This window comes from Diorhabda sublineata, chromosome 2 (genome assembly GCF_026230105.1).
Source record: "Diorhabda sublineata isolate icDioSubl1.1 chromosome 2, icDioSubl1.1, whole genome shotgun sequence".
Lineage (NCBI taxonomy): Eukaryota > Metazoa > Arthropoda > Insecta > Coleoptera > Chrysomelidae > Diorhabda > Diorhabda sublineata.
Genome location: NC_079475.1, coordinates 35,893,819 through 35,920,612, shown reverse-complemented (window position 1 = coordinate 35,920,612; position 26,794 = coordinate 35,893,819). Strand labels below are relative to the sequence as shown.

The following is a 26,794-nucleotide window of genomic DNA, read 5'->3' as shown; positions in this document are numbered from 1 at the left end:
CCCACGCTTTTGTTAAAGTTTTTTCGTTCTTGGAAAACTTCAACAAGTGACAATCCGATCTTTAAACATCTCACTGTTCCGGCGATCTTCCCTTCCGTTCTTCACTGTGAACTTCAGTTCAACCATCAGCAATAGCTTCTGCAGTATTTGCAGACATGCACTCTTTACCATAAATCTCAGTCAGTTGCCGATGAATTTTGGGCGAGCAACTTTTTAATTGCATCTGCCATTGTTGACCGAACAATGATCCTCGTTTATTTCATTCCTTAAGAGACTGTAATGTCAATACTCGACTGCATGTTGCAGTTTACAGGAACCTCATATAGAGAAAAATTTAAAACAAAACTATATTCATAACTTGAGTTGATTCGTACACATTGTCAATGTTCCACTTTAATTCTCAAATAGGGGTGGCGATTCTTTCCGAAAAAAGATCGATCTTTGAATCGATTCGAATCGTAACCTTTATAAGATCGATTTTTAAAAAATAGTATTTTTTAGTTCAGAGAATTCCATAATAACAATTATTTTCATTACCATATCAAAGTGTAAGATCAGGTATAGAAGAAGACAATTATTTTCTAAATGTCTAAATTTTAAAAACAACAGTCTGTCAAGTCTACTGGGATCCAAGCGGTTCCGCTTATGACTTGCGATGTTGCCGGCAATTCAAAAAAGGAGCTCACAAGGAACAGGCACGTTACTCATTTACATCACGGCTGTTGGGTGAACATAGTTTTTGTTCTAGCCAGTGAAGTATAGGATCATACTTTAGATGCACAACTGCCGGTGATAAATGATGTTGTATTTTTATTTACCAAAACAGAAAAAATCGATTGTCGATTTTCAATGGTGATTTATTTGGTCCAAGGAATCGATTCTTCGATTTATTGATTTCAGATCGTCATCCCTACTCTGAACTAATGTTAATTGTCCTGAAGGCAATTGAACCGATTAAAAGTAGACCGGTCAAATAATTGAAATGGTAGTAGTTTAAATAGATTTTGCAATAACCCATCAATTTGTTTATAAATTTATATTGGTAATTTATCTTTTAACGGCATTAGAAAAAAATCTTATTTGGTTGTTCTATAAAATCTCTGTCTACAATTGTGATATTATAGGGGTATATCATAAATGTTATAGCACAGTTAAATGAGAACCAGATCTTATTTCACGCATCTTTTAATGTTGAAACACTTTCAGGCCACATCCGCATAATTTAGTCGGTAGAGAAGGTTGTAAGAGGGGCGTGTGTACATTAGAAATCCCGACTGATACAATGACAGTTCATTTCTCGAATTTGGGCATTCAGTGTGTTAAGAAAAAAGACATTGAACATGCCTTAAGGGTACGTGAGGAAATCAGGGTCGATCCCTTTCGAAGTAAGTTTGCAATTACAAAAAAATGATTGGCTTTAGTGTGTAGTTTATGCTTATATGTCTTTCCTACTAAAACAGAAACGTTTCTCATACTGCAATAAAAAAATCTAATTTAGTGCAACTAAGTTGTTGGTAAGAGAAAAACATGTAATGCTAATTTTTTATAATTGATTGTTAAGCATAATTAAAAATGTATTGAATCAAATTTAATAAAAAATAACTACAAAACGCGTTATATTGTAATAACCTTAAATGAAATCGTTTTCCGCGTCTGACTCTTCGTCCACGATAACTTCTCCTAAGGCCTAGTTTCCATTCGTGAATTTAGCAGTTAAGTACTAACTATCCCTTCAATTGTACATTTGAAATCATAACTGTAAAGTCGAGAACTCGAACGTGGTTGAATAGTAAACATGGTAAAGTAACTCGTCAACTCTATTCCTCAAACCACCTGCTTCTACTCCATTTGTTGTAGAGAAAATACGAGCATGTATAGTCAAGTGTCTAGACTTAGTGCAGACATCTCGTACGAAAGTGACTCTATAGATACAAGAGAACCAAAAGTCTTTTTAGGATAATGATTATTTATTTTCAAAGTACGTTCGCGTCTGATGGAAATCTCTCCCTTGAAGCGTTCCATTGTGACTAAATTTCCAAGAAACAAGGACCGTTTACAAAAGTCCAAAAATAAATTTACACATAAAATCTGTAAAATTCTAAGAGCTTGCTGTGGACAATTGAAATGGGATTTACATATTGCCGCCTTATCTAAAAAATTGAGTTCCTCCTGTTTTGCGCTGAGATCAATTTCCAAAGAACTGAACTTATCCATCTCCCCAACAGTCTATTATGCCCTTATTTAGTCTCCTTATAAAGTTGAATCTTCAAACTACAAAATAGAGCTGTTAGATATTTACTCGGACTAAACAGCAGGTCTCACTGCAGGGACTTCTTTAAAAGAAAAAAAATTCTGACTCTTCCTTCATTATTCATCTTTGAATCCGTTTGCCTAATTCGTAAGCAGACTTCTCCAATTTCTGAAAGATCGTTGAACGGCTATCCACTTAGGAACGCGGAGCACGACCTTTACCTACTTACTCCACGTTCATAATACTTTACAATGCGAAAAAATGCGAAAAAAATTTATTGTGGTTTTCTTCTTTATATTGAAATTTTATTTTATTTGTATCTTTATTTAGTTATTTTTTTTGTTTTTTACAAGTTTTTGTCTACAAATTGTAACAATTTCTTGACAATAAAGCATTTCTCCCTCTCCCTCATTTTCAATGAAAAATTCTTACGCTTTTTTAGAATTCGATGGGCTTTTTGCTCATTGGAAGCCCTGGCTTTTGATGATATAAAAACTATACATTACTATGGTAAAATTTTTCTCGGAAAACGTAAAATATTTTTTGATCAGTACAATTTTTAGCTAATTATTGAAATTTCACACTAAAATTACTCAAAAAGTGTGAAATTCCATGATAAACAAAAAAAATTCAAATCTATCAAATATTAAGATAGGATTCGAAGGGAGTTCAATCTAAAAATGTGAATGCTGCAATTTTTATTATGTAAAAAAGTTGATTTATTGGATTCTAATTATATTTATGTCATAGAAAAACTCATAAAATATAAATGTAAATCATGCTATTCAATTCAGATACTTTATACTGATTTGTTTATTCATTATAATATTTTTTAATACATTAATCTTTTTCTCTATAAATACTCTTTTTCTACGCCCATGTCTGTAAACGTCAAAAATAGCACTGTCAACATTCCTTGTAAATGACATTTTTCTACGTCCATGTCTGTATACGTCAAAAATCTCACTGTCAACATTCCTTGTAAATGACATTTTTCTACGTCCATGTCTGTATACGTCAAAAATCGCACTGTCAACATTCCTTGTAAAGGACATTTTTCTACGCCCATGTCTCTATACGTCAAAAATCGCACTGTCAACATTCCTTGTAAATGACATTTTTCTTCGCCCATATCTGTAAACGTCAAAAATCTCACTGTCAACATTTCTTGTAAATGACATGTCTGTAAACGTCAAAAATCTCACTGTCAACATTCCTTGTAAATGACATTTTTCTACGTCCATGTCTGTATACGTCAAAAATCTCACTGTCAACATTCCTTGTAAATGACATTTAACAATAACATGCGCGTTATGAGATCTCATAACATACACGTGCGTTTTGAGGAGAAAACTTAAAATTCTTGGTTTAATTTAATCACAATAAAATTTTTATTTACTTGAGACTTTATTTGACCTATTTATACAAATTTAGTCAATTAAAAAACATAAAAACTTTTAGCATTATCGAGATATATTTAGGATTGAAACAATGATGCCCCTAAATGTAGGCAGCACATTATCCAATTTCTTTTCTTAAGTAGCATGTTTTTTATTTAATGGAAAAACATGAATGGTATATGAATGAAAATTATAGTACGTTGTAAGCCCATTACGCACTCAACAAATTTTTCACTTCGTGTCTAATGTGTTACAACTCTTGCTACGTAATATACTAATTTTGAATTCTAATCAATTATCCATTAGTTTTTGTCTGTTTGATGTCATTTCTTTATTGTTAGATTTGGACAGATCTTCCCTATTTCTGTACATCTTCGAAATCTTCAAAACCATCACCGTCTTCATTTCCAATTTTATTATCATCAACTTCCTCGTAGCTTTTTCCTTCTTAATTGGAACACTATTTACTACCATGAAAATTGAAATTAAATTTTGGCATTTTAAAACTCATTTTCAGCAGCGACACTTCTGTGACATTGATATTCAATTTTTTATTTAAGACTTGCAGTTTTGCCTCAAATCGAAGAAAACATTTACTATTTTTATCACTTTTTGTTATACGTTGAGGATAATTACAATTTATGATAATTTTCTTCAGAATGTCTCTTTATGGCTAACGGTTTACTTGGCATGTACAACGATCTGAAAATCTACATATCTCCTAAACTATACATTTTATCAAGTTGAACAAAGAATAAGCTTTTGTTGAAAAATTGATTTAAAAATTGATTTCTGAGCCGCCCTTGGCGTTCAGATAGTAGTGTAGTAGTTCTGATTTTGTAACTTTAAATGCCTATAACTCAGAAACGAGGGGTCGTATGAGAAAAATTTTTTTATTTATTGATTAATTTCACTCCCAATTTGTCATATCAACTCCAGTAACACCCTGTATATTATAAATTCAATGACATTTTTAGAAAGTTTCAAATAAAAAATACGTGCTTGGTACAAATTAGTAAATAGCAAAATAAAAATCTATATAAACTGACTGTTCCACATTGCTACTATCAAAACCTGGTTCATCCCATCTTTATCAAGTTTTTCAAATAAATCTCCACGTAGGCAATAGTTGCATTTGAATTAATTAAACAATCATTAATAGTTTTTATCTACGTTTTAAATTATAACAGAATTAATAAAAATGGTCTTTATCTGATGACTCAAGCTCGGAGAAATGATAAGTATTCCTCATATACAGTGAAAATTTTTTACCACAATTTCGAGATAATACGTGAGTAATAAACCGCTAGATTACCTAAAGTTAAAGGTGGTGCAACTGCAAGACAAACGTTTCTGTTTTATCGACAATAAGTTAATTGAAATTTGTAAATGTTATGCGCATCCAAATTTAGTCTAGCCAGAATCGGTAATGTCAAAGAAACATTTATATTTTAATGTGGGTTTAAACAGATAAATAAAAATAAATATTCATAGAACAATAAAATGAAAATAAATAAGAATTTTTCTTATTTTGGGTTGTTAATCGAAGTTTTCTGTGTATATTTTGTAAACGTTCGATAATATTTAATATCTCAGTTTTTTATTATATTGATGCATATGTGACGAGTAGAACACGACGATGTTTCAACGTACCCAGAGCAGTGTTGCCAGAGCTAGTACAATTGTACAATTTTAGTACATTTTAGTGTATTTTATAAGCTATTACATTTTTCCTTTTTTCTAATACATTTTCCCTGCGTTCGCAAATATAAAGTTATTTTATATTTTAGTTTAATAAAATAAACTAGAAATTGTACTAGATTGTAACAATAATTAGAAAACAGAGCAAAGTTGATTTATATTTAGATCGTGTGATTTTTGTACTGCATTGCTAATTTTATCGGTAAACTTTATATAAATTTTTCATCCTTAAAATAATAATTGACACAGTCTATAACATTTTTGGAAAAAAAATTTAATTTAAATTTATGTTTATACATATTTCTATAATTTTATTAAATTTTTTTGAAGTTGGTACAATCTAGTACATTTTCTAGTTCAATTTTTACATTCAGCTTTTAAATTGTGGCAACACTGACCCAGAGTGGTATATTACGTAATTATCGTAATAGCGGCAATTTCAATAAAATCGATTTTATTTGTGACAGGTACGCACGCGCACAAAGCGTCACTAAGAAAGTTCTTTTAATAAAGATGGCTATTACCTATCCAAATTCTTTCAAATTTACGTTGTGATTAAATCTTTTAAATGCAAAAATATTTAGATCTGACTCGATTTTTGTCTTCTACTCATAGACCGGGAGGGATTGGACCGAGTTTTGTCCGCTATTTTCTGATTGCTGTCTGAGTACTGAATGAATATAGAAAGCACTTACGATTCTTGGAAAACTTCTCGTGTTCCCATTGTTATTTTCCTCGAGAAATGAGATTTTCCAAAAAAGTGCCCGGTCGTGATTTTCCGATTCCTGTCGATAGTTTATCTTTGATTTTATTGCTAAAATCAGAAAATCCCGGAAACCCAGGACAGGGCTGGGCTGGGCAATTATCAAAAAATATAATCGATTATAGAAAACAATCGAATATTTTCGATTAATCACAAATAATCAAAAATAATCGATTGATTGAAAATCGGAAATAAAGCTTCAAAAGAACGATTGTGGTTTGATTCCTACAACAAAACAAGATAAAGGGCGAGTATACCACTAGGAACATACAGAAGACATTATGATTTGATTCCCAATAAAAACAAACCAAATAATGAACCTACAGAAGACATTTGGATTATGTTGAAATAATTATTCAGAAATTAAATTTTTTAATCGTTAAATTGATTATTTTAACGATTGTACGAAAAATAGTGTGTATGTCATAGCCGCGAAACTTTTTAACGACCTCAAGATTATCTTATCGATATTTTTATATTTTCTGATTAATCGATATTTTCCGATTATTCCATATTTTTCGATTGTTTGATTATTTTCGATTAATCGATTACCGATTATTTTTAAAAATATATATCGATTAATCGATCACCCGATTAATAGGTTATTTTTCGATTATTCTGCCTACCCCTAACCTTATAACTTTCCTGCCGTTTTAGTAATAAAATCGATGATAAACTATCGTTCTATCAATATAGCAGGAATCCAAAAATCACCAGAGGATCAATTTCTGCAAAGAAAATATTATTTTTCTAGAAAATTGTCAATGCAAACCAAGTATTTTTTCAGGAATCGTAAGTTCCTTCTTTACTCTTTCGGTTCTTAAAAAGGCAGGAATGATAAAAATCGCGGACAGTCACTAGTCCAATACCTCCCGGTCTATGTAGGCGCCTTTTAACAGGTCTGGTTCTAGCTTGAGTCTATGCATAATAAATTACGGCTCTCAAAATTTGTGATAATGTAGAATCTATTTCCTAAAACAAGGAAATACATTGACAGTTCGGATCGCATATAATTTTGATTGCTATCTACTGTATCAAAAAGGTTTTTGTTGTTTGTGTAAATATTCACACTTATGAATTAATCACTCTGTATAAAGATTATCTATAGTTGTAGTTCAACGTATCAAAATTCGTACTTTAGTTTTCAGAAGAAAACAATAGTTGAAAGTTGGTCTTTTTTTATGTATATTGTTATATAAAAAGTCAATTATTTTTATTTTTATTTAGAATTCAATTTTGATTTATCTGTATAAACCAACTTTTGAAGACAACTGAATATATGAATTATTTTGCATTGTTATTAGAAACAAAGTCCAGAGATTTTTACATAATTCCCGTATATATATGTAAATCATAAATTTTTGTCTAATTAAACTATATGCCTATTATTTTGTCCAACATATTTATAACTATGATTATGTTAAGCAGTATACGTATACTTTTTGTTACAAAAATATCGATATTTTGTATGTATTCAAAGAATTAGAATTATGTTGTTATTGTGCAAAGACTTATCGTTAAATTTAATTGGTGTCTTATGGCTTTGAATGACTGTTGGCTATGCGTGTCGACAATTGTAGCAGCTACCATTCTCAAACAGAAGAGTAGAGTAAACATCGTTTATCAAAAACACAGTTATACACATTGATTTGGCACAGGATCAATGTAGTGAAAACAAAAAACATAATAAAAAACTTACGATACACTCAATCCAAAAGACAATGGGAATGATCACTGGACATTTTACTATTGGCACTAGACTCCAAAAACGTGTGTTAACGTACAACTATTGCAAAGAGTGTCAAGAAGAAGAAGAGCCAATTGAGCATCTGCTCCAACTTAACATAAAAACAACGTCAAATGCTGGAAGCCCATAGAATAGATAGAAGAAACAACAGAATTAGCCATGACCAATCTAGGTCGAGAATACTCCTACTAACCTAACATAGTAAAGGGTTGCACAAGCAGTTAGTATAAGCTAAGGCACAGGGTAAAATATGATGACACAAGTCATTATTCCATACCAAACGCAGTAAAAGTATAACGTCAAAAAAGATGTAGATACAAAATATATCCAGACAATAACTCTAATTCAAGAAGAAGAAATGTACGACATTTTCAAATCTTTGATTCTTTATTATGTCGAAAACTTTGTTTACGTTATGTGCATTTTATTTTTCTTTCTCGGATAGTAATGGGTGATGAAACTTACGATACCATGAAACTAAACTACAATCAATGGAATAGAGGCATACTTGGTCCTTAACGAAAGTTAAAGTTAAGTATAATGGGCAGAAAAGGCATTTTGTTGATTGATTTCTTAATAGGATAACAAACAATCAATGCACTTGTGAAACCATGAAGAAATTTTCACGCAATGCAGGACAATCGCCGAGGATTATTAACAAAAGATGTTTTTTTTTACGATAATACTGCGAACAAAAACACTACTACAGGAATTTGGATGGGACGTGTTTGATTATCCTCCGTACAGCCCGAACCTTGCTGCTAGCGATTTTCATCCCTTTATACAACTAAAATATTTCTTTGCTGGTCATAAAAAACATGTTACCACATGGTTGAAAACAGACGGCAACCTTCTATACAGAAGACATACAAAATATTATGCCAGCTACATAGAAAGTTAGTTGTACAATAAATATTTTTTCTATATTTGTATAAGTTGTTTTATATAACCAAAAGGCATCGGACATCAATCATTTAGTAGAATCTTTTCTATTAAATTACGCCGGTTTTCGGAATCAATTATTTTATCGTAATGGTGAAAAAGAAAAAAAATACTTCAAATAATCTACAATACATAAACTTTTAATTTATTTATTTGCTCATTTCTATGATATATCATAGACCGATAAGTTTCATTTACTACCTTGAGGTCGACAATAAACTCCATGTTTACAAAACTTTGTCATTAAATGTTATAATTCTTTAGAATTAATAACATGAAGGAATCTTGAAAAAAATTGTTCTGTGAAATGGTATACGCAAGCTAATCCGACAATTTGAAAGTACATAACTGTTTTAATGTGTAAAATATACATTCTACTTGGTAGGCTTGTCAATAAATGTAACTTCCCAGTAGCAACATTTAAATTTTAAATTAAAACAAACTAATACTCTGTTATAGTCTTTTCATTAATCGTACGAAGACATTTTACTAGAATGACTGTAATAAAAATAAAATTTAATCTTCATAAACCATTTAACGATTTGCAAACATTTACTTTCTTACTTTTTTCTTAAAACTTTAATCATTGTCTCTCCACTAATTATTGCAGTAGCTACTTCTTTTATTTTGGGTTTTAAAAAACTGTCTTAAATGTAACAAAGTTACATAAATTTGTAACACGTGCCGACAACAAACCTATTGATTGATTGATATCTCGGTGTTTTCTGTTTCCTCTGGGTCGTCCAATTATTCATTCTTTAGGTTAGGTGATTATAGATGAGTTGGGGCCTAAATGCCATGAATCGATCTTGTTAACGTTTTAACCAACTTTTTGTTGGTTTTAAGAAATGTGATTGTAAATACCGTAGGTTTGTCGATGGACAGCCTCCCACTCACAGAGGAAGTGTTCGGATGTTCCCTTTGGTTCATTGAAGAAACACCAAGAGGTTTCTGCAGTTTTTCCAATGGTCTTCAAATCTTAATTCAATAGAAATAATCTAGTGAGCATATTTGCTGATGGGACCAATTTGTAGAATAAGAAATAAATTTTTTCGATTGTTTCAGACTTAGGGTCTGTTTCTGTTCTTGGTCTTTTTGGGAAACTTAAAAAAGGTTGTGGTCCTATGAAAAAACTTGTCCCGCCTTTCTTTGTCATGTGATCAGCTTGTTCATTGCTATATACCCCGGTGCCAGTGAGTTCAGAGACCAGGTCCATTCCCTTACTAGCTTTCACTTAATTTTATAGTCATAGACTTTGGGCATTGCTCTACTGTATGAGAGAATAAATATCTTTGCATTTCAGTAGTTGTACATTGTTGCATCAAGTTGATTTAGTTCCTAATTTTGATTATTTTCTTAGTTGTCTGGACTATCCATGTGTAGTTTAACTAGAAATTATTCTAAATTCATGACGAATTTCAAAAACTGTATCAACTGGTGCGTTAATCTTTTGTTTATTCTTATTGAAATAATTGCTTCTGGTAAGCAGGGAAGCAATGGTGAAGCAAAAGCCATTACAAAAGTTATAATAGGTTTTAATGTGGAAATCTCAAGTTTGATGGGTTGCATTGAATTTCTACATGCCTGTGCGTATTTGGTAGCTGCAGTAAATAATAATTCTCCACTTCACGGAGAAATATAATAAAACTGTGCTGGAAATCCCAGCGGCCCTAAGCCTATCAATTAAAAACTAAACACGCCAATCAGAAGCGTTTGCTGTGGCGAACACTTACCATAAGATATATGGACATTTTTATATTTTCAAATGACCTTCTGTATGTGCTTTTGGATGACTGATTTTTCAAGGTTAGAATCATTTTAACATCATCTTCCGTAAATTGTCTTAGAGAACTAATTATAGAAATGTTCATACTCAATGGAATAAGTTTTCAATAATTTAAATGACAATTATTAAATCAACAGCTTGAAAATGTGGATATAAATTTCTATTGAGATTTTCTTTCGCCTGGTCATTCTTCCTTCGCAGCAACATGAGGTTAAAGACTTTGTAGTACGTGTCCGCCACCGCCATATCTATTGCTACCGCTTAGGTTTGCGTGAACTTCAGACAACTTCAAACCATATTTTTCTGATACCATTTTTTATTTCTATTTATCTTTATTTGTTGATTATTCAAAATTATAATGCTATCTTTAATCAAATACATGCAATCACAAAATTTTATTAAGATAGATAATAGCAAAATAATTTACATTACATCTACAAATAAAATGATTTCGTTGTTGGGTGGTTATGGAAAAACAAAGTGGAAGGGAACTCCAAAGCACTTAGGCTTACAAAAAGAAAGTAAAAGATGCCGAAAAAGATTACAAAATTAAATTGTTAAAATATGCTATTAATACAAAACGATTTGGTCAAGGAAAAGAAAATAAAAAAACAATTAAATTCATAAAAAAATTAATCCATAAGACCGTTAGAGTGATCACTGGATTGGCACAAAACTCCGGACGTAATAGGGATAACGGAAACTGTTGAAAAGTGGCTAATTGAGAAGAAAAGCGACGTCAAATGTTGGAAAGCGACGTAGTAGATTGCCTTGAAGAAATAGCAGAATTTAAAATAAAAAAAAGTGAAAAAACATTATTCTGTGTTGGAAAAGTTAAATACAGACAAATAGAAATAAATTCGTTGGGAAGAATAGGAACTATTTTTTTCAGCGTATTATTTATTTCTAGATTGGCCGTGATATAGGAAAGCTTTTTCCTTTGCAGGGTTGGGGTTGTGGTGATTGTTACAAAAGGGCTTCTTTACGTGAGGCATCAATTCATTGCGCGAGGAATAAACCAATGGAGATGATGGGAGCAAAACACAATGGCTCGACGACCCAAACAGCTTTTGGACAGTAGAGTAGATTATGTTGAGTGCAGCGGGTACAACTGTGGATGTATTATTCTCTATCGTCGGCCTTTTGGCTGAGTTCAGGAAAAGAGCAGATTCTGACGATCAGGAAATGCTTGAGCATAAGCTATAGATGGAAATTTGGTGTACGTCCCTCGTTAATCCATGTTTCATCTAAATAAAACACATTTCTTTCATAATACTTAGGTAATTTCTTCTTTAGTACTACAACGTCGCTTCTTTCTATTGAAATAGACTTTCTGGAATCCTTTTTCCAGCGAAAACCTACTTCTTTTAAAAGTTTCCATAGTGTGCTTCGACACAGTTCAGGATAATTCGTATTCTTGGAATTCAAATACAGTGAAACCTCTCAAGTTGTACACCTCCCTATGTTGTATGTTGTACAATTTCTTCGCCAAACAAAATTTCTTTTATTGGCAAATAATTACTTATAGATCTCGTGATATGGATATGTAATATTTAATACACATGGATTTTGGCTAGTCCAAACCGTTTTGTATTGTTCTGTATAGCTTATAGTTATGAAAGACCAATAAAACCCCTAAAAATTGAATTAGATCAGGTACATTTACGAAAATTTTAGGAAATATTTAGATTATTGACCGGACTAAGTTTTGGATTAGTAAGTAGGTTTTATTACTCTCTCGTACATAAAAATAGACTAAAATAACATCTAAAGAGCACGAAGACAACCTGAACAGAAAGTAAACTCTCCAACTTGATGTTTGAATCGAAATATCGTTTATTGTTGAGAGATATAAATCGATGGTGAAGGTGCTGAAGAACTAATTTAATAGGAAAATATTGTATTGGAATGTGGTGGAGAGTCATTGAACAGTTATAAAGTTAACTTATTATTTTGTATTTGTGCAAAGAAATATTATCGAAATCCTCTGTATTCATCATCAGGTCAAATATAATAAATAGTATGGTATATGAGATGAGGTTAAATATTATTAAGAATGATTTTTCTTTTTCTATATTTTAAGGCCTCATCCTTATAAATTGGTATCGAAAGCAAATAACAAGGATTGCGAAAAGGGGATAATTTTATTAAACAACGTATCAATAGATGGAAATAACACGTTAATTTCTTTTAAAAATGTGGGTATTCAATGCGTGAAGAGAGCAAAGATGGCGCAATCTTTGGAACAGAGACAGTTATTGGACGTTGATCCTTTTTTGAGTAAGTTATTTCATTATAAAGTGAATAAAATTGAACCATGAGAAAGGTACTTAGCGGCTTTCATCATAATGTGTCCAAAATCTCGAAATATTAAATTGATGTTATTTGATTTGTAACCTACACTATAGTGCGATTTAGCTGTGGAATGTCTCAAGTATTTCCGGAACAAAATAAAATTTACAGTGGAAATTGATTTTTTTAATGGAATGTATTTAGGTTGTTGCTAATCCGATTTTAAAATAACTCGAGGAAAATGTACGAAATTTAAACAAATCGTATCTGTATCTAAAATTAAAATTTGATTTTAGTTGGAAAAATGTTTGGAATGTTTTTAATGTCAGTATTTACATTACAATTTTTTCAAGATTCCTTTATGAAACCGTGTAACATACAACAATTCTGAAAATATTTATATATTTTGAACAATTACGTCATCGATTTTTAACGTGAATTGCGTCATTTCGCCGATTTTTAGACCTTATTTAAATGACAACTACGTGTATTGGTATTTATAGTCAATCTTAACCTACAACAATGAATCAAAATAGTCTTTCACGTATGCGATAACTTCCTCGTCCGAAGAATTATTATTAGGACAGGCACCAGACGCTGGGGGCCAGATCTGGTGAATACGGTGGGTGATCAATCAATTCGGAGAGCAGCTCGTAACAGTTAACCATTGCGATCACCGAAGTGTGAGAATGTGTGTTGTCCTAATGGTAAACACTGTCTCTTTTTTTTTTCAAATGCGGTCTCTCTCCTGTTTTCATTTTATCTTTTTGAAGATGTACACAATCTCAAAAAACGCCATTATTTTTCCGGCCGATGAAATCGTCTTTGCCGTTTTCGGAACAGGTTTGCTCTTTGCAATCCATTGTCTTTACTGTTTTTTCTTCTTCCAGCCTTTTAGTGGTAAATCCAGGTTTCATCTACAAAAATCCCACTTAAACTGCCAGCGCTTTTGGTGTGAGCAAACGCACTACCTAACGCGCGGATAATTCTTCCATTAGTATATAGCAAGCGATATTTTGAGATACCGACAGCCTTTTCTATTTCTCTAAGCTGAATTCGACGGTCGTCAAGTACCTTTTCGTGACATTTTTCGACGATATCGCTGGTTGTCGCATTTTTTACGGTGCTACGGGTACGTTCGAATTCTGCTGATCAAAAGTTTAGGATCGTAAATGATGATGAAGAGTCTAACTACTCATTTTAGTACGCCGAGTGAACAAGCCCATTATCGTGCTTCCCAGAAGCATTCATCTCCGGCCTGATGTAGTCGACTTTTTATTTTAATCTTTATAGTACTTCGTCCTTTTCCTGGTCAACCTGGAACATTTTGTGCTATCAGTTCGACTGCGATTTCCTTAGCTCTTAGAGAGACGTGCACTAATCCAAGCGTCCTGTCGATGTCGCTCGAAAAGCTCGAATATCTCTGAGGTTCGATCCGCTGATTTGCCAAAACTCCTTTATACCAAGCCCTCCACCACATCGCGCGACGCGACGCTCTACTTTCCAAACATAGGTTGTATTATTTTTCGCTCCCTCACCTTCAATTTGAACCCAAATTAATTATATTGGGTTTAATTCAAAATGGTGATATGATAAACGTAATACAGTGTATTTAGTAGATTTAGAAGTATTGTCCATCACATTCTTCCAACCTGCTTAATACTTTTTCGACCTAATTTCCGCATTCATGTCGATGGTAATCGCCAAATTGTTTTGATTTAAAGAGCAACAAACCATCACCGACAAAACCGTCTTCTAATCCTATGTGTAGGATAATAAAACGTCCAACTTTACCGAAAGGATGTTTCAATTAATGGAACGTTCCTCCGAGTGGGCTGCTCTGGGAGTTGTAATGTTCACTCATTGGTCACATTCAGCGGACGCAGCGCTAATGCCACCTATCGGTAGCGGTAGCGATCTGGAACGTGTTGAGTGTTTGCTTTTGAGCCTTCTTCGTTTTCTGACAATTTTTCAGTTATTTTGGTTGCTTTTAATGAATTTTATGAGTGTTATAATTAGTGGCAAATGCGGTGGTACTTTGTATGGTTCCTTTTCTAAGAATCAGGAGATGTATCAATCATTCATCCTTAATTTTATGAGTATGTATATAAAAAAGGACATATAGTGCAAAACGAAATGATAGAGAATAATCTGCATAAACGAATAAAATAATTTTTCTTTTAAGAATGGCTACGTTTGATCACGGAACACAGTTCATGTAACAAATTTCATTTCCACAACGCTGCCTGGCATAAATTAAAAATGCTCCAGAACGTTTTTAGCATATGTGCCACCGAATAATTCCGCTAGGGTTATACAACAGTTGCACAACGGTGTAGATAATTCTGTCTTTACAAGTCCAGGTATTATTTAAATAATGAATCTTCTGGTTGCCATTTCTTTTGTTCTTAATTTCACGCAGTTATTTAGATCGCTAAGCTTTGTTTTAAATTTCTCTGCCTCTTGACGGGAAGAGACACATAAACAGGTAACTGACTTCTTGCCATGTTAAAATACAAAAAAAACACAAAACACTTATTACTAAATGATACCACTGGACCAAATGACCTTATGTATCTTTATTCGTCACACTTTCAATTTGCCAATAGAATAATGTTTTCCGCCAACCAATTCGTTTTACAAGTATAGTATAGTTCTTCCAATATCAATTGCAGATTGTAAAAACCCTTGCCGACAATTTTGTTTGATCTACCATAGGCGTAGATACCTCATTTTATAAATTTATTATTCTTATAAATACTTTAAAACATATGTATATCAAATGCGAAAAAGTATTCGTTAAAAGGCAATCGAGTCGAACGGCAAACGCCGTTATTTAGACAGATGCACTTAATTGTAGTCCTACTTAGAACTTAGAAAAAAATCATAATTTTACATCGTTAACCTGCTACAAGTGAATATCAAATTATAAAACGAAAATGGACGAGTAAAATGTACATGCCTGTAAGGGCGTTTGGTTTAAACAGGCTACCAGACGTGAACTGATCCGTTTTTGGAGCCGATTCATTTTTTTTTTCTGAAACACGAAATTTCAAAGCAAAAATCATAAAGGAAAATAAATTGTTTGCAGATAAAACAAAAGAAAAAACATATTTCAATTCCAAAGTATCTTTATAAATAATCGGAATCGTCTGAACTAGAGTTATCATTTGATTGACTTTTGATGAGTTGTAAAGAGGGTGATCCACATACTAATCTTCTTCTTTGATAACATATTCAACACGGTTTTTCCAAAGCTCTTGGCGGTCTGCTGCTAGAACTTTCTTTACAAGTTCTACAACCTCTTTATTCAGTTCTGGATTACATTTTCGCAATTCTGTATGACCCTGTTCTTTGCACAGCTTGTCAATATAATAAATTTTCTCTAACTTTATACCTTCAACAACAGTAAGCAATTCTTTGGTTGTTGGGCCTTTTTTACGATCGACGACAGAAATAGAAATATTTTTTTCAGACTTAAATGCTAAAATGTCGCAACGCTGTTTTGGAATTTATTTACTCTAGTTAATCAAGCAATTCTTATTAATGATTGCATTATCAGATTGCTGAATATTTTTTTAAATATTCGAATATATTTAAAATAACTTGCAGGGTTTGTATATCTAAATCATTATTATTAAATTCATACCTGTCTTTATTCTCACTACTCTGTGCAATTTCATTGTCTTCATTCGCACAAGGTCTAAAGAACGCCCATATTTCTATTTATTTAAAGAAATTTATTGATTCAATTAATCTCGCCAAGCGACGCCAATATCTGCCAGGAATATTTCGAAGGAATTATGTACATACAGCTTCGGCCAATAGAAATGTATTTATATGTACGATTCGATGTTTTGATTGGTAAACAGTGGAGATGAGAGTCCACGTGGACTGACGGTTTGTTAGATGAGTGCCGTGCGTATTTATGAAATATTGATTGATCCTCGCAAAACCGTCTTCTGCAATTGATATTGAAAGAACTATACCAGTGACACTGAATATGATAATGAATAATGTTACAAATAGTTTATGGAATAGCAACTAAAAACATAAAATCTTGTTTTACTAAACTTTTGGAAGAAGTACTGTATGCAATTGTACATAATTGTTATAATTCATTTTGTTTTTGTTGCATACAGATCACAGTTGATTGCCAGATTGATTACATTTTCTGATGATGATGATAATAATAATAATAATAACATAAAAAAAATCAGTAGATTTGTAATCGAAAAGTTATACGTACTGCTAGTTTGAACTGAAAATTTCAACGAACTGTTATTTTTAGCCGGTTTCAGTCACAGAAATCAACCCACCTCTATAGACTTAAATGTCGTTAGGCTGTGTTTTCAAGTTTTTTTAGAAGGTGATACTCCAGGAAAATTTTCAGTAACCGTACCTCCCGTAGTCAGCGATCCTATCTACGATAAGAAAGCGATGTCAGATTTAACTATAGTTAAATTATCAGATTGTAGCAGTTACGTAGATGGCGGAAGGAAAGATATCGTCCTTTTATGTGAAAAGGTTTGTATGGATTTCATTTGCACAATTATTTTATTAAATTAAAATACTTGTTAAACGACTGATTGTCGTTTTGGAACAAAACTCTTCAGCAACAAATGCGTTCGTTTTTAGTCAATTTCAGTATCAGAACTTGTCAGAACATCATTATTATGGTAGGTATTTATCATCTTCCCTTTTTTTTAAATAATCCAAAAATATTAAACCTTTAGAATCTCGAAACACTGTGTCCTTGCACGAAAAAATGCTTTTGCTTCCTTGGAAACACGTTCTTTAGGTAGAATCCATTGCTTGAACTGTTTTTGTGTGTCTAAAGATATAATGGTGTACCTAAGAGTATAAATTTTTAATCTAGCGAGCTTCTGATCAGTATTAAGTACTGTCGAGACCCAACTTTAAGCCAAATATTGCATACCAAGTCGGTTGAAATATTTACTTCATTCTTCTTCCAGTGCCTGCTTCATTCTAATGAAGTTTGGCACTCATCCTTTGGAATTCCTCGCGATCTTCAGTCATGCGTATTATATTTACGGCATCACGTACAAGGAACCAATCTCGAAGGTTTTCCAACCATGAAAATCTTGTTCTACCCCGGCGGCGCCTACCTTCTATCTTCCCTGTAACAAGGCAAATTTTTGATTTCTAAAAATGTGGCCAAAGTAGGAAGCTTTCCTTCTCTTTACAATGGTTAATAGCTCTCGTTCTCTGTTCATTCGTCTTAGCACTTCGTCGTTGGTCACCCGATCCGTCCATGGCATTTTAAGGATCCGTCTAAAGAGCCACAATTCAAAAGCTTCCACCTTACGCATGCTGGAGTCCAGCTCTCAACACCATAAAGTAGGGTAGTCAAAACATAGCATTGTGTTATTCTCCAGTGTGTTCTTAGGTTAAGGTCATTACTTGTGGGAATCGACTTTAATTTAAAAAACGTGCTCTCGGCTATTCTCCCTCTATTCTTGTCTTAATTTCTTCATCTGGGTCCCACTCGTCTTTTAGCCAGCTTCCCATATACTTATAACGGTGTACTCTCTCTATGGCTTGGTTATTAATTGACAGCGACACATTATTAATACCAGTTTTCGATATTACCATGAATTTCGTTTTACTGTAGTTCATTTTAAGTCCGTAATTTTCACTGATAGTATTTACTCTGTTTAATAGCTGTTTAATATCTTGAATGCAACCCTGTCTTCATTAGCTAACCATTTCTGGAGTAAGTACAGTCCCGAACCATCAGTTTCCATTTGGCCACTTTCAAAAGCAGAAGACCACTTTCAGGATAATATTAACAAAACATTTCTCAAGTTTCTTCAATTGTATATTCTCTATCTTCCATTAAACCGACCTCATAAAGTATTTCAATGCTATTTCGGGTATCAATCAATCGAGACAGTATCAAACGTGGTTTTATAAGAAGTTTGACAAACTTTGTTTTCAGGTATTAAAAGAAGACATTCAAGTGAGATTCTTCGAAGAAAATGGTGATTGGGAAGCATTTGCCGAATTCCAACCGTCCCAAGTACACAAGCAACACGCGATTTGGTTTAGAACTCCGAAGTATAAAACAACAGACGTAACCGATGTCGTCAAGGTTTTCATCCAACTTAGGAGGCCCTCTGACGGCGCTACTAGTGATGCATTACCATTTGAACTACACCCAATAGATTCAGGTAGGCCTCCGTATTGGTCGTTCCGAAGAACACTAGCTAAAAAAGGAAATTATAATCTTTTCGATTCCATATTAGCGAACGATGCGAAATTAATGACAAAGCGGCAGTTGAGTTTAACGAATGACGTTGGTTGGAAGGAAACAATTCTACCTAAGGAAACAGTTTTACCTGCAACCAATCTACCGAATATTGATGATGAAGTAATATTATTAGATAAATCTTTGGATCAAAACGCTAATGATGTTGGAGTTATTCAAATCGTCAGCGAAGTTCCTATTGACTGGAACACAGCTACAGAAACCAATAATAACCAAATAATTCCAGAAAATATGGATTATTCCGAATTGAAATTGGATAAAAATGACAGTATTTTGACAAATGTTCCTGATAAAGTCGAAGAGAAATCATTCAATGAACTCATCAACCAAGTAGCGGAATTAGACGAAATTTATTCAGATACAAAAAATCGTCTACTCACTCAACCTTTAACAGAATATGATAAAACCGATTTACCTTACAATGACTCTTTCGATGACGCTAAAACGTATTCTAGTCTACAATTAGCTTTCAAAAATCCCGTAGATATTGTTTCAAGACCTTCTTATCCCCCGAAACCGACTAATAACTCCACGATATCGAATAAACGAGAAAATGATTCTGAAAAATTGCCTCCACTTCCACCGAAACGTACTAAAAAACTAGAAACGTTCATCGGCAGCACAAACAGTTTACAAAAAAATAATAAACCCGATTTACATACATCAAACTCTAGTATACGAACAGTGAGCAGAACTAACTCATTTAATTTACAAAGACCTAAATCACAGCAGGAACTGTCGCCACCGGAAAAACATTTACCTCCAACTCCGAATTATTCGACTTTACCTAATCCTAAAAAACGAGGATTCTTTTCAAAATTATTCCGTAAAGGAAAATCTAAATCTGCGAATCCTTCTCGCGAACCCAGCGTCTCTCCTTCGACAAAAACCATTACCAGCACAAAATCTCTACAGGTTCAAAATGTTTTAGCCAAAAGTTCCGGTAACATATCGACTCACTCTTCTAACAGTATTCGTATACCACTGAAAGATAGCCCTCCTAATAGCAATGAAAATTTAACAAATAACGATGTTAAAGACACTGTTAACATATCCTCGGATGATATTGAAATGAATTTGGATTTGACAGAAGCTGAGCATTATGCTTTATATACTGCCATAGCTCCTCATGCTACACAGAGTGAATTTGATGAGATGTCTTGTTACTACGCTCCGGTGGAAGGGGGAAAGTTATTAACCAACGCCGAGGTGTTAGCCAGATTGGCCTCGAAAACATGAACGTTCAAGAAGTTAACGTATTCTTAATTTATGATTATGAGTTTGATTATTAAGTATATATTTTATCATATTATGTGAAATATCTACATATCCTGAATATATTATGTTCATACAAGGAATAAAATCATAAAATATGAAATAAATACACATTACAATTGGCATTTAATTATATTTCAATGTATGACAATTTTAGATGAATTTGACCAATTCTATGTTTTTTTTCAATATGATTTTCTTGATTTTTTATCTAAATCAATTGATAAATTGGTTTTTATATAAATACTCTTGAATTTTCTAAAATATTACTTAACATTTTCAACCCTGATTAAACAAAATGAAATAAAATGTATAATAACAAAATGGTTCCTTGACCAAAGTGAAAATTATTTTCAGATTTTTAGGTCCACTTCGTATTTGGAAATATAAAACTAAAAAATCAAAATTTCTTAAATTCTGTCCCATTAAGTGACACTTTATAAACGATAATTGAATTATCAAAAAATTCTGTGTATTTTTCATTTCAGAAGGTTCAGTCTTTTCAAAAAAAAACATTGGGGGAGTGGGAAAAGAAAAAAATGCTTGTGAGTACTTTTAAAAGAGTCGTTTTAAGAGTTGAAAATTACACAGTAAAAATTGAAAATCAAACTCCCGTCTTTCTCCCAGTTTTTCCAGGCTGCTACTCGCATTTTCCCGGTTGAAATTTCGTGAATTTACTACACTTTTATGATGATAAATAGTTATTTTAGAAAATACAAGTATAATAAAACAACCAAGTTATTTTTTCAATTTAACAAATTCTTGTTTCACTGCTGCAAGCAAGTCTGCATGTTTTTAATTTTTTTCAGTTTCTCTTTCTGTTTTTCTAGTTTTATTTTTGCAATATTAAGCAAAAAATTGGATTTTTTGTCTTTTTGTGCTGTGCCATATCTTGCTTAGACATCCTCATAGAGAGCATATAAATTTTGAAATATCCACATTTTTTAGTCTACCAATTTTTTTAAGAGAATCAGTACACTCCACGTGTCAACACGTGGAGGTGACTGATTATTGAGCTCCTCCACGTTCCAGCAGTACCACCCAACCTATGTCGAAACCTATGGCATCTCAGAACCTTCAAAATTTACTGTTAGCTGTTGGAATTTATATTTTCTTCTAGTTTCAAAAGTTGGCATTAAAGTTTTTTGACTTCAGCTTTGCTTTTATAAAGCTATTCACTTCCCTAGGCCCACTTACCGACGAAGAAGCCCACAAGCTTAATGCTTTGTTTCATTGCCTGTGTATGACAAGGAAATTTAGGAATCTCCAACTTTCTTTTTTACTTGTATTGCTTCATGAAGATCTGCTCCTGTAATAAGCCGAAAAGCTGGAAGAACCAGATACTATTAAGTTGGAAGTTCTGGAACCGTTGGTGATATTCATGTGAAATACACTGTTTACACTACCTCTGTTTACACTCACAATTTCATTGTCTGGCGATAACTGTTGTTCACTTCAGTCTCTGAAGACGATAACTTGGTTATCAAAACGCGACTCTGGCAGTGTAGTGGTGGTATAAACAATGTATTCAGTATAAAACTGGCCAGTGTTAATTTTCAATAGAATTTCGAAATTGTTCCATTGGATTTCCATTTACCAGATTGTAGTGAAAATTTTTGAATCATGATTTGTTTTTGGCTCACGTTCGCTTATGAATGTTTAAGCACAAACAACCAAGCACACTATCAAACACGATGGAATAACGTTATGTTATGTATAAAAAATTCAAGAGATATATGAGGTCAGAAATTATTTGAAATATACATTCCCAGATCACCAGATTTATCGACAAATGATTTCTTTTTTCATTTAGTTTGTTTTAAACAAAATAATCATCGAAGGGCTTTGAAAGAGTTACGAATTAACTTCGCGACATCTGCTTAGGGTTCAGTTACCATTCAACCCTCGGCCTTGGATTAAAAATATGTTCAAACCCCAAACATTTAAATGAGTCAATTAAAATGAACATTTCTAAATAAAAACGGTAAAAGAAATATCGACAAAGTTTACTACCTAAACTATATTTTAATGTTCAAGTTGAAATTTCTTGAACCGTTGGTGATATTCATACTGAACATACTGTTTACACTACTACCACTACACACTACATAACTTGGTTATCGAAACGCGCATCACTCAGTATAATTGTGAGTGTTGGTGTAGTGGTAGTGTAAACAGTGTGTTCAGTAGAAGTAGTTTGGCCTGGGCAAAACTAGTTTGTACTGAAATCGGGTTTGCCTGTTAATATACATAACGATTTACCAAATATTTTGATAAAAACCAAAATAATGCAAATATTTATATAAAAAAATAATTCATTGATTTAGACCTAAAATCAATAAAAATTTTTATTTATGAGTGAACTAAATTCAAATTTGTTTATTCACTGTTAATAATCAAACTTTTATATCACTTTATTTATTATGTTGTTTCAGTATCTTATTTATTATTTGATATTTTTAGAACCAGGAGCTTTAAAACATAAGCGGCAAAAAATTAAGATTTTCGATCAAACGATGAATCCAACAGTAACTGTAAAAGATCGTAAGTTTAAATTTTTCAAATCATATTTTTGGTGGTGGGATATACATTTTTTAACACATGTACAGATTTTTGATAATATATACAAATATTTGTCTGTACTACAATTTTATATCCCTCTTTGTACAGTTTTGATACAAAAAAACGGATATTTTGAAAAATTTTGATCAAAATAAAAATTTTATACATGATATTGAACTTGTAGTTATGTTTAGTTGATCTTTACAAGCTATTTATGTTAATTATATACTTTTTCCGTTAAGAGTTTATTTTTGATTGATCATTAAAGTAACAGGAAACGAAAATGATATGATCTTAATTATTTTTATAGGAATCAATTGTTTTTTTTTTCCGAAATTCCTCAACAATTAGTCAGTTGTTCCAAATCGTTATAATAAAACTTATTTTAATTATTTTATACCCACTTTGTCTCTACCGTTCATAGTTATGTATTTAACACGTTGAGCTCCACAGTCCAGAGCGCTCCTATGGACGTTACGACGTATTTTATTCCAAACCTTCTCCATGGCTGGTATTTAAATGTGATAACAGTTTGCTTGGATCGTCCTGGGTACTTCCAACATTACCCTATTCTTGGCCCTTGACCCTGATTTTTTTTGTATGATCTTCAACTCTTCAATTTGTTATTACGAATAATATTTGACTGAAATTTGTCATTTGTGTCACCTTCACGTGACCTTGATCTCTCATATAATATTTCTTAAAACACATCGCACATTTGTGTGCACTTTACATAAAAGCATAAGTCATCGTTCGAAGTATAAAAAAAGCAAACAAAATTTTGTTTTTCCAAACTGCAAGTAGGATGTACCTCCAAAGAAATATAATGAAAAGATGGGAAGTTTTAGCAGTAACCTTTTTATTTCCAAAGAATTTTCGTTAGATCCACACCCCGTAAAAACACAAAAAAGAATTTTAGGCCCAGGGGAAGGTTTTAACAAGTTTGGTTGGAGCTCAATGGGCTGTTAATTATTTTAATTTCTGTTAAACATCGTATTCCTTATTATGAATTGGTTGCCAGTAGTAAAAATATATTATCATTACGTTTTTATCTACAAATGTAAACTTATATTAATTTAAAAATAAACTCCTAATGGACGACACCAATTAGTGTAATTGTTAAATAATCTGATTGCTTTCCGATTTAGAAAATTCAACAATTTTAGAATGTGGGCCAATGACTTCAATTCACATAAACAAAAAATAGTTTCACGTTAACATGAAAAACATTCTTTGACACTAATAGCCATTCCAACAATATCATCTACTTTCCAGAGTAATTTATCGCTCCCAAGTTTTTCTTATTTAAGCATATATGTAATAATCTTATATGGACAGTTGGTATAGGAAAGAAAAAACGTCCCTACGTTACGGTGCCGACAATATTTATTTTCTCTCTCGTTCGCGACCCTTTATCTATACCGCGCATGCTTGAGAATGCGCAGAACCTAGCTGAAACCTCGGAGGATAGAGAAATCGTTGTCATTCTGTCTTCCTTAGTCGGAACAGCTTCCACTTATAAAAACTGTCCATATTAGGCGGCCCTAGACAATCAATTTTATTGCGCAATATTACGAATTGTGCAATATTATTGACCGTTTAGGGTTAATATTGAATATTGCACAATGATTGAACAAAAGATTGAGTGAGCTTAATTTTAATTGCACCATATTTTACCATTGCATTGTGTAGAGTCAGTATTGCGCAAGGAATACACACGCGAGCGTGCATAATGGCGGAAAAAGAGAATGAAAAAAATGTTATTGTAATCCTGATTGTCTTTAGATCAGGAAGGTAATCACTAGTTCTTGTTATGGAATTTTCAAATGGGAAAAAGATTCCCTATAATCTGCCAAATTTTATTTTTCTACCCGACTGACACACTTGAGCACCTACAAATTCTATTTTCTTTTCACTCAGTGAAGTGAGGTTATGTTTTTGACGATCAGCGCGTAAAAAGTAGAAAGTTGGTTACGACTTCAAGAGCGCGTACTAACGCGATCATTGTGGGCGTTATCACACTTTTTCAACAAGTTTTTTTATTCTTGTGTATATTATATAATATTTTTTAATAATTTGATAAGAGCATCTTGTGCAATATCTACATACTTTCCAGTTGTTAATTAAAAAAGTTTTGGCCAACATTTTACTATGCACCTTAGTAATAATTAATAAATAAAAACATTTTTTGTAGTGTTTGAAACATTACTTGGAATGGTGCTATTGTCGTGGTACCATAACAAATACTTGTTAAAATATACTTTTGTTACATTTTGTGATTGTTAGAATAACTTTGTTTATTTATCTGTTTTTGTAAATGATATAATTATAAAAGTTTGTTTCCTTATAGGTAGTTTAAACAGATGATTGTTTTTAAATTTAATTGCTATTCTAGTAATTCTTTTGAGAAGGTTGTCTATTTAAAAAATATATAAATGTGTGTTGAATCTGGAGAGTTTTCTAATTAGATCGTTAGGTTTTGTGAAGCTTTATACATTTGTATTTGCTTTTATAATATTAAATAAAAATATACGTATTTTATATCCACTTGTGTATTCATTAAACAGAAACAAGTGGGTAGTATAAAAAATTCCTCCCTTATTTAAAATATTTTTACTTCAGATGATATGACAAAACTGAATATCACCCTATCCTCCACCGTTTTCGTAAGTTTAGTAGGAAGTCTAATTAATTAATCTAGCTTTATGACTCGTTTCCCTAATTAAAGTTTTATTGTGCTTAGTTAATATTTCAGAGAGAATTCTTCACTTTATTTTATGTAATCCCATTTCCTTCAACACATTTCATATATCTACCAATACACCAGTTCAAAATGGCAACTTTTTTCTACTTTTCACCTGATTTTCATTATATCGGCACAATAAATTTTATTTTACAAAAATCAATCGTCGTAAATTTCAGCGGTCTAATAATTAAATTAGTACTAACTACATTAGATTCGTATTTTGGATAGTAATCTTCTGTACCATACTTGGACAACTAGAATCATAAATGTAATCCAAATTTCTCTACATCGTAGGAATACTATTTAGTTCGAATAGTGGTTTTTGGTCCTTTCAGAGAAGCGAAGTGTTTGTATCATTTTTCAAATATATTTATGTATGATTGTGGAATTGATTGAATTGTTGTTAGATTTTTATTTTCTATGTACACAACCAGATCATCTGCATAGATTCTGACTTTTATTGGTGATGTTTATAGGTATAGGGAATATAATTGGATTGACAACTGATCCTTTCAGTGTTCCGTGCTGATGTGCTTTGAGGTTATTGGTTGTGATAAACTCCCTATATTTTCAAAATCGTCAAAAATTATGAGGATCGGATTTAACAGTTGAAGTAGACCCATATCGACTCTCCCATGTAAACCCTTGGGGTCCATTTGGATAACTTTGGAAACCACTGTTCTACAATTGGAAATAAAAGTGATAAATAACTTTGAAATGTACTTTATTCATATTTCAAATATAAATTTATTTGTATATGTGTTTTTTAACAAAAATGATAATTCATTATTTGATTCTTCTGGTAAACTTGCTATGTTAAGTTTCAACGAACACGATGAAAAAGTGAATATATATTGAATGTTTAATAAGACAATCTTATTAAACTTTTAGCATACAGGGAAACATTAAGGTATATAATAATTTTTATATCGAGTGTTTAGTTTAATGCATGGCTTTAAATGAATGTCTTACACCTAGTTTTTTTTTTATTTTTTTCAACTAAATCTATTTACACATTACAAAATCTTTATGTAGAT

The 26,794-nt window shown here is 32.2% G+C and overlaps 1 protein-coding gene across 5 annotated transcripts in view; it reads left to right on the top strand.

Annotated features, from left to right (window-relative positions):
• The window catches only part of LOC130452774 (embryonic polarity protein dorsal-like), a 79,116-nt gene that overhangs the window by 41,507 nt on the left and 10,815 nt on the right, over positions 1 to 26,794 (top strand). For 2 of the 5 annotated variants that reach the window (XM_056792205.1, XM_056792202.1), the window contains 3 exons: positions 12,674 to 12,870; positions 17,174 to 17,409; positions 18,845 to 25,576. In XM_056792205.1, coding sequence (XP_056648183.1) covers positions 12,674 to 12,870; positions 17,174 to 17,409; positions 18,845 to 20,413 — 2,002 coding nt within the window. In that variant the 3' untranslated portion in view covers positions 20,414 to 25,576. Of the gene's footprint in view, positions 1 to 1,206; positions 1,386 to 12,673; positions 12,871 to 17,173; positions 17,410 to 18,844; positions 25,577 to 26,794 lie in introns of those variants that run through there. The other 3 variants (XM_056792206.1, XR_008911000.1, XM_056792204.1) reach the window with 3 other exon arrangements.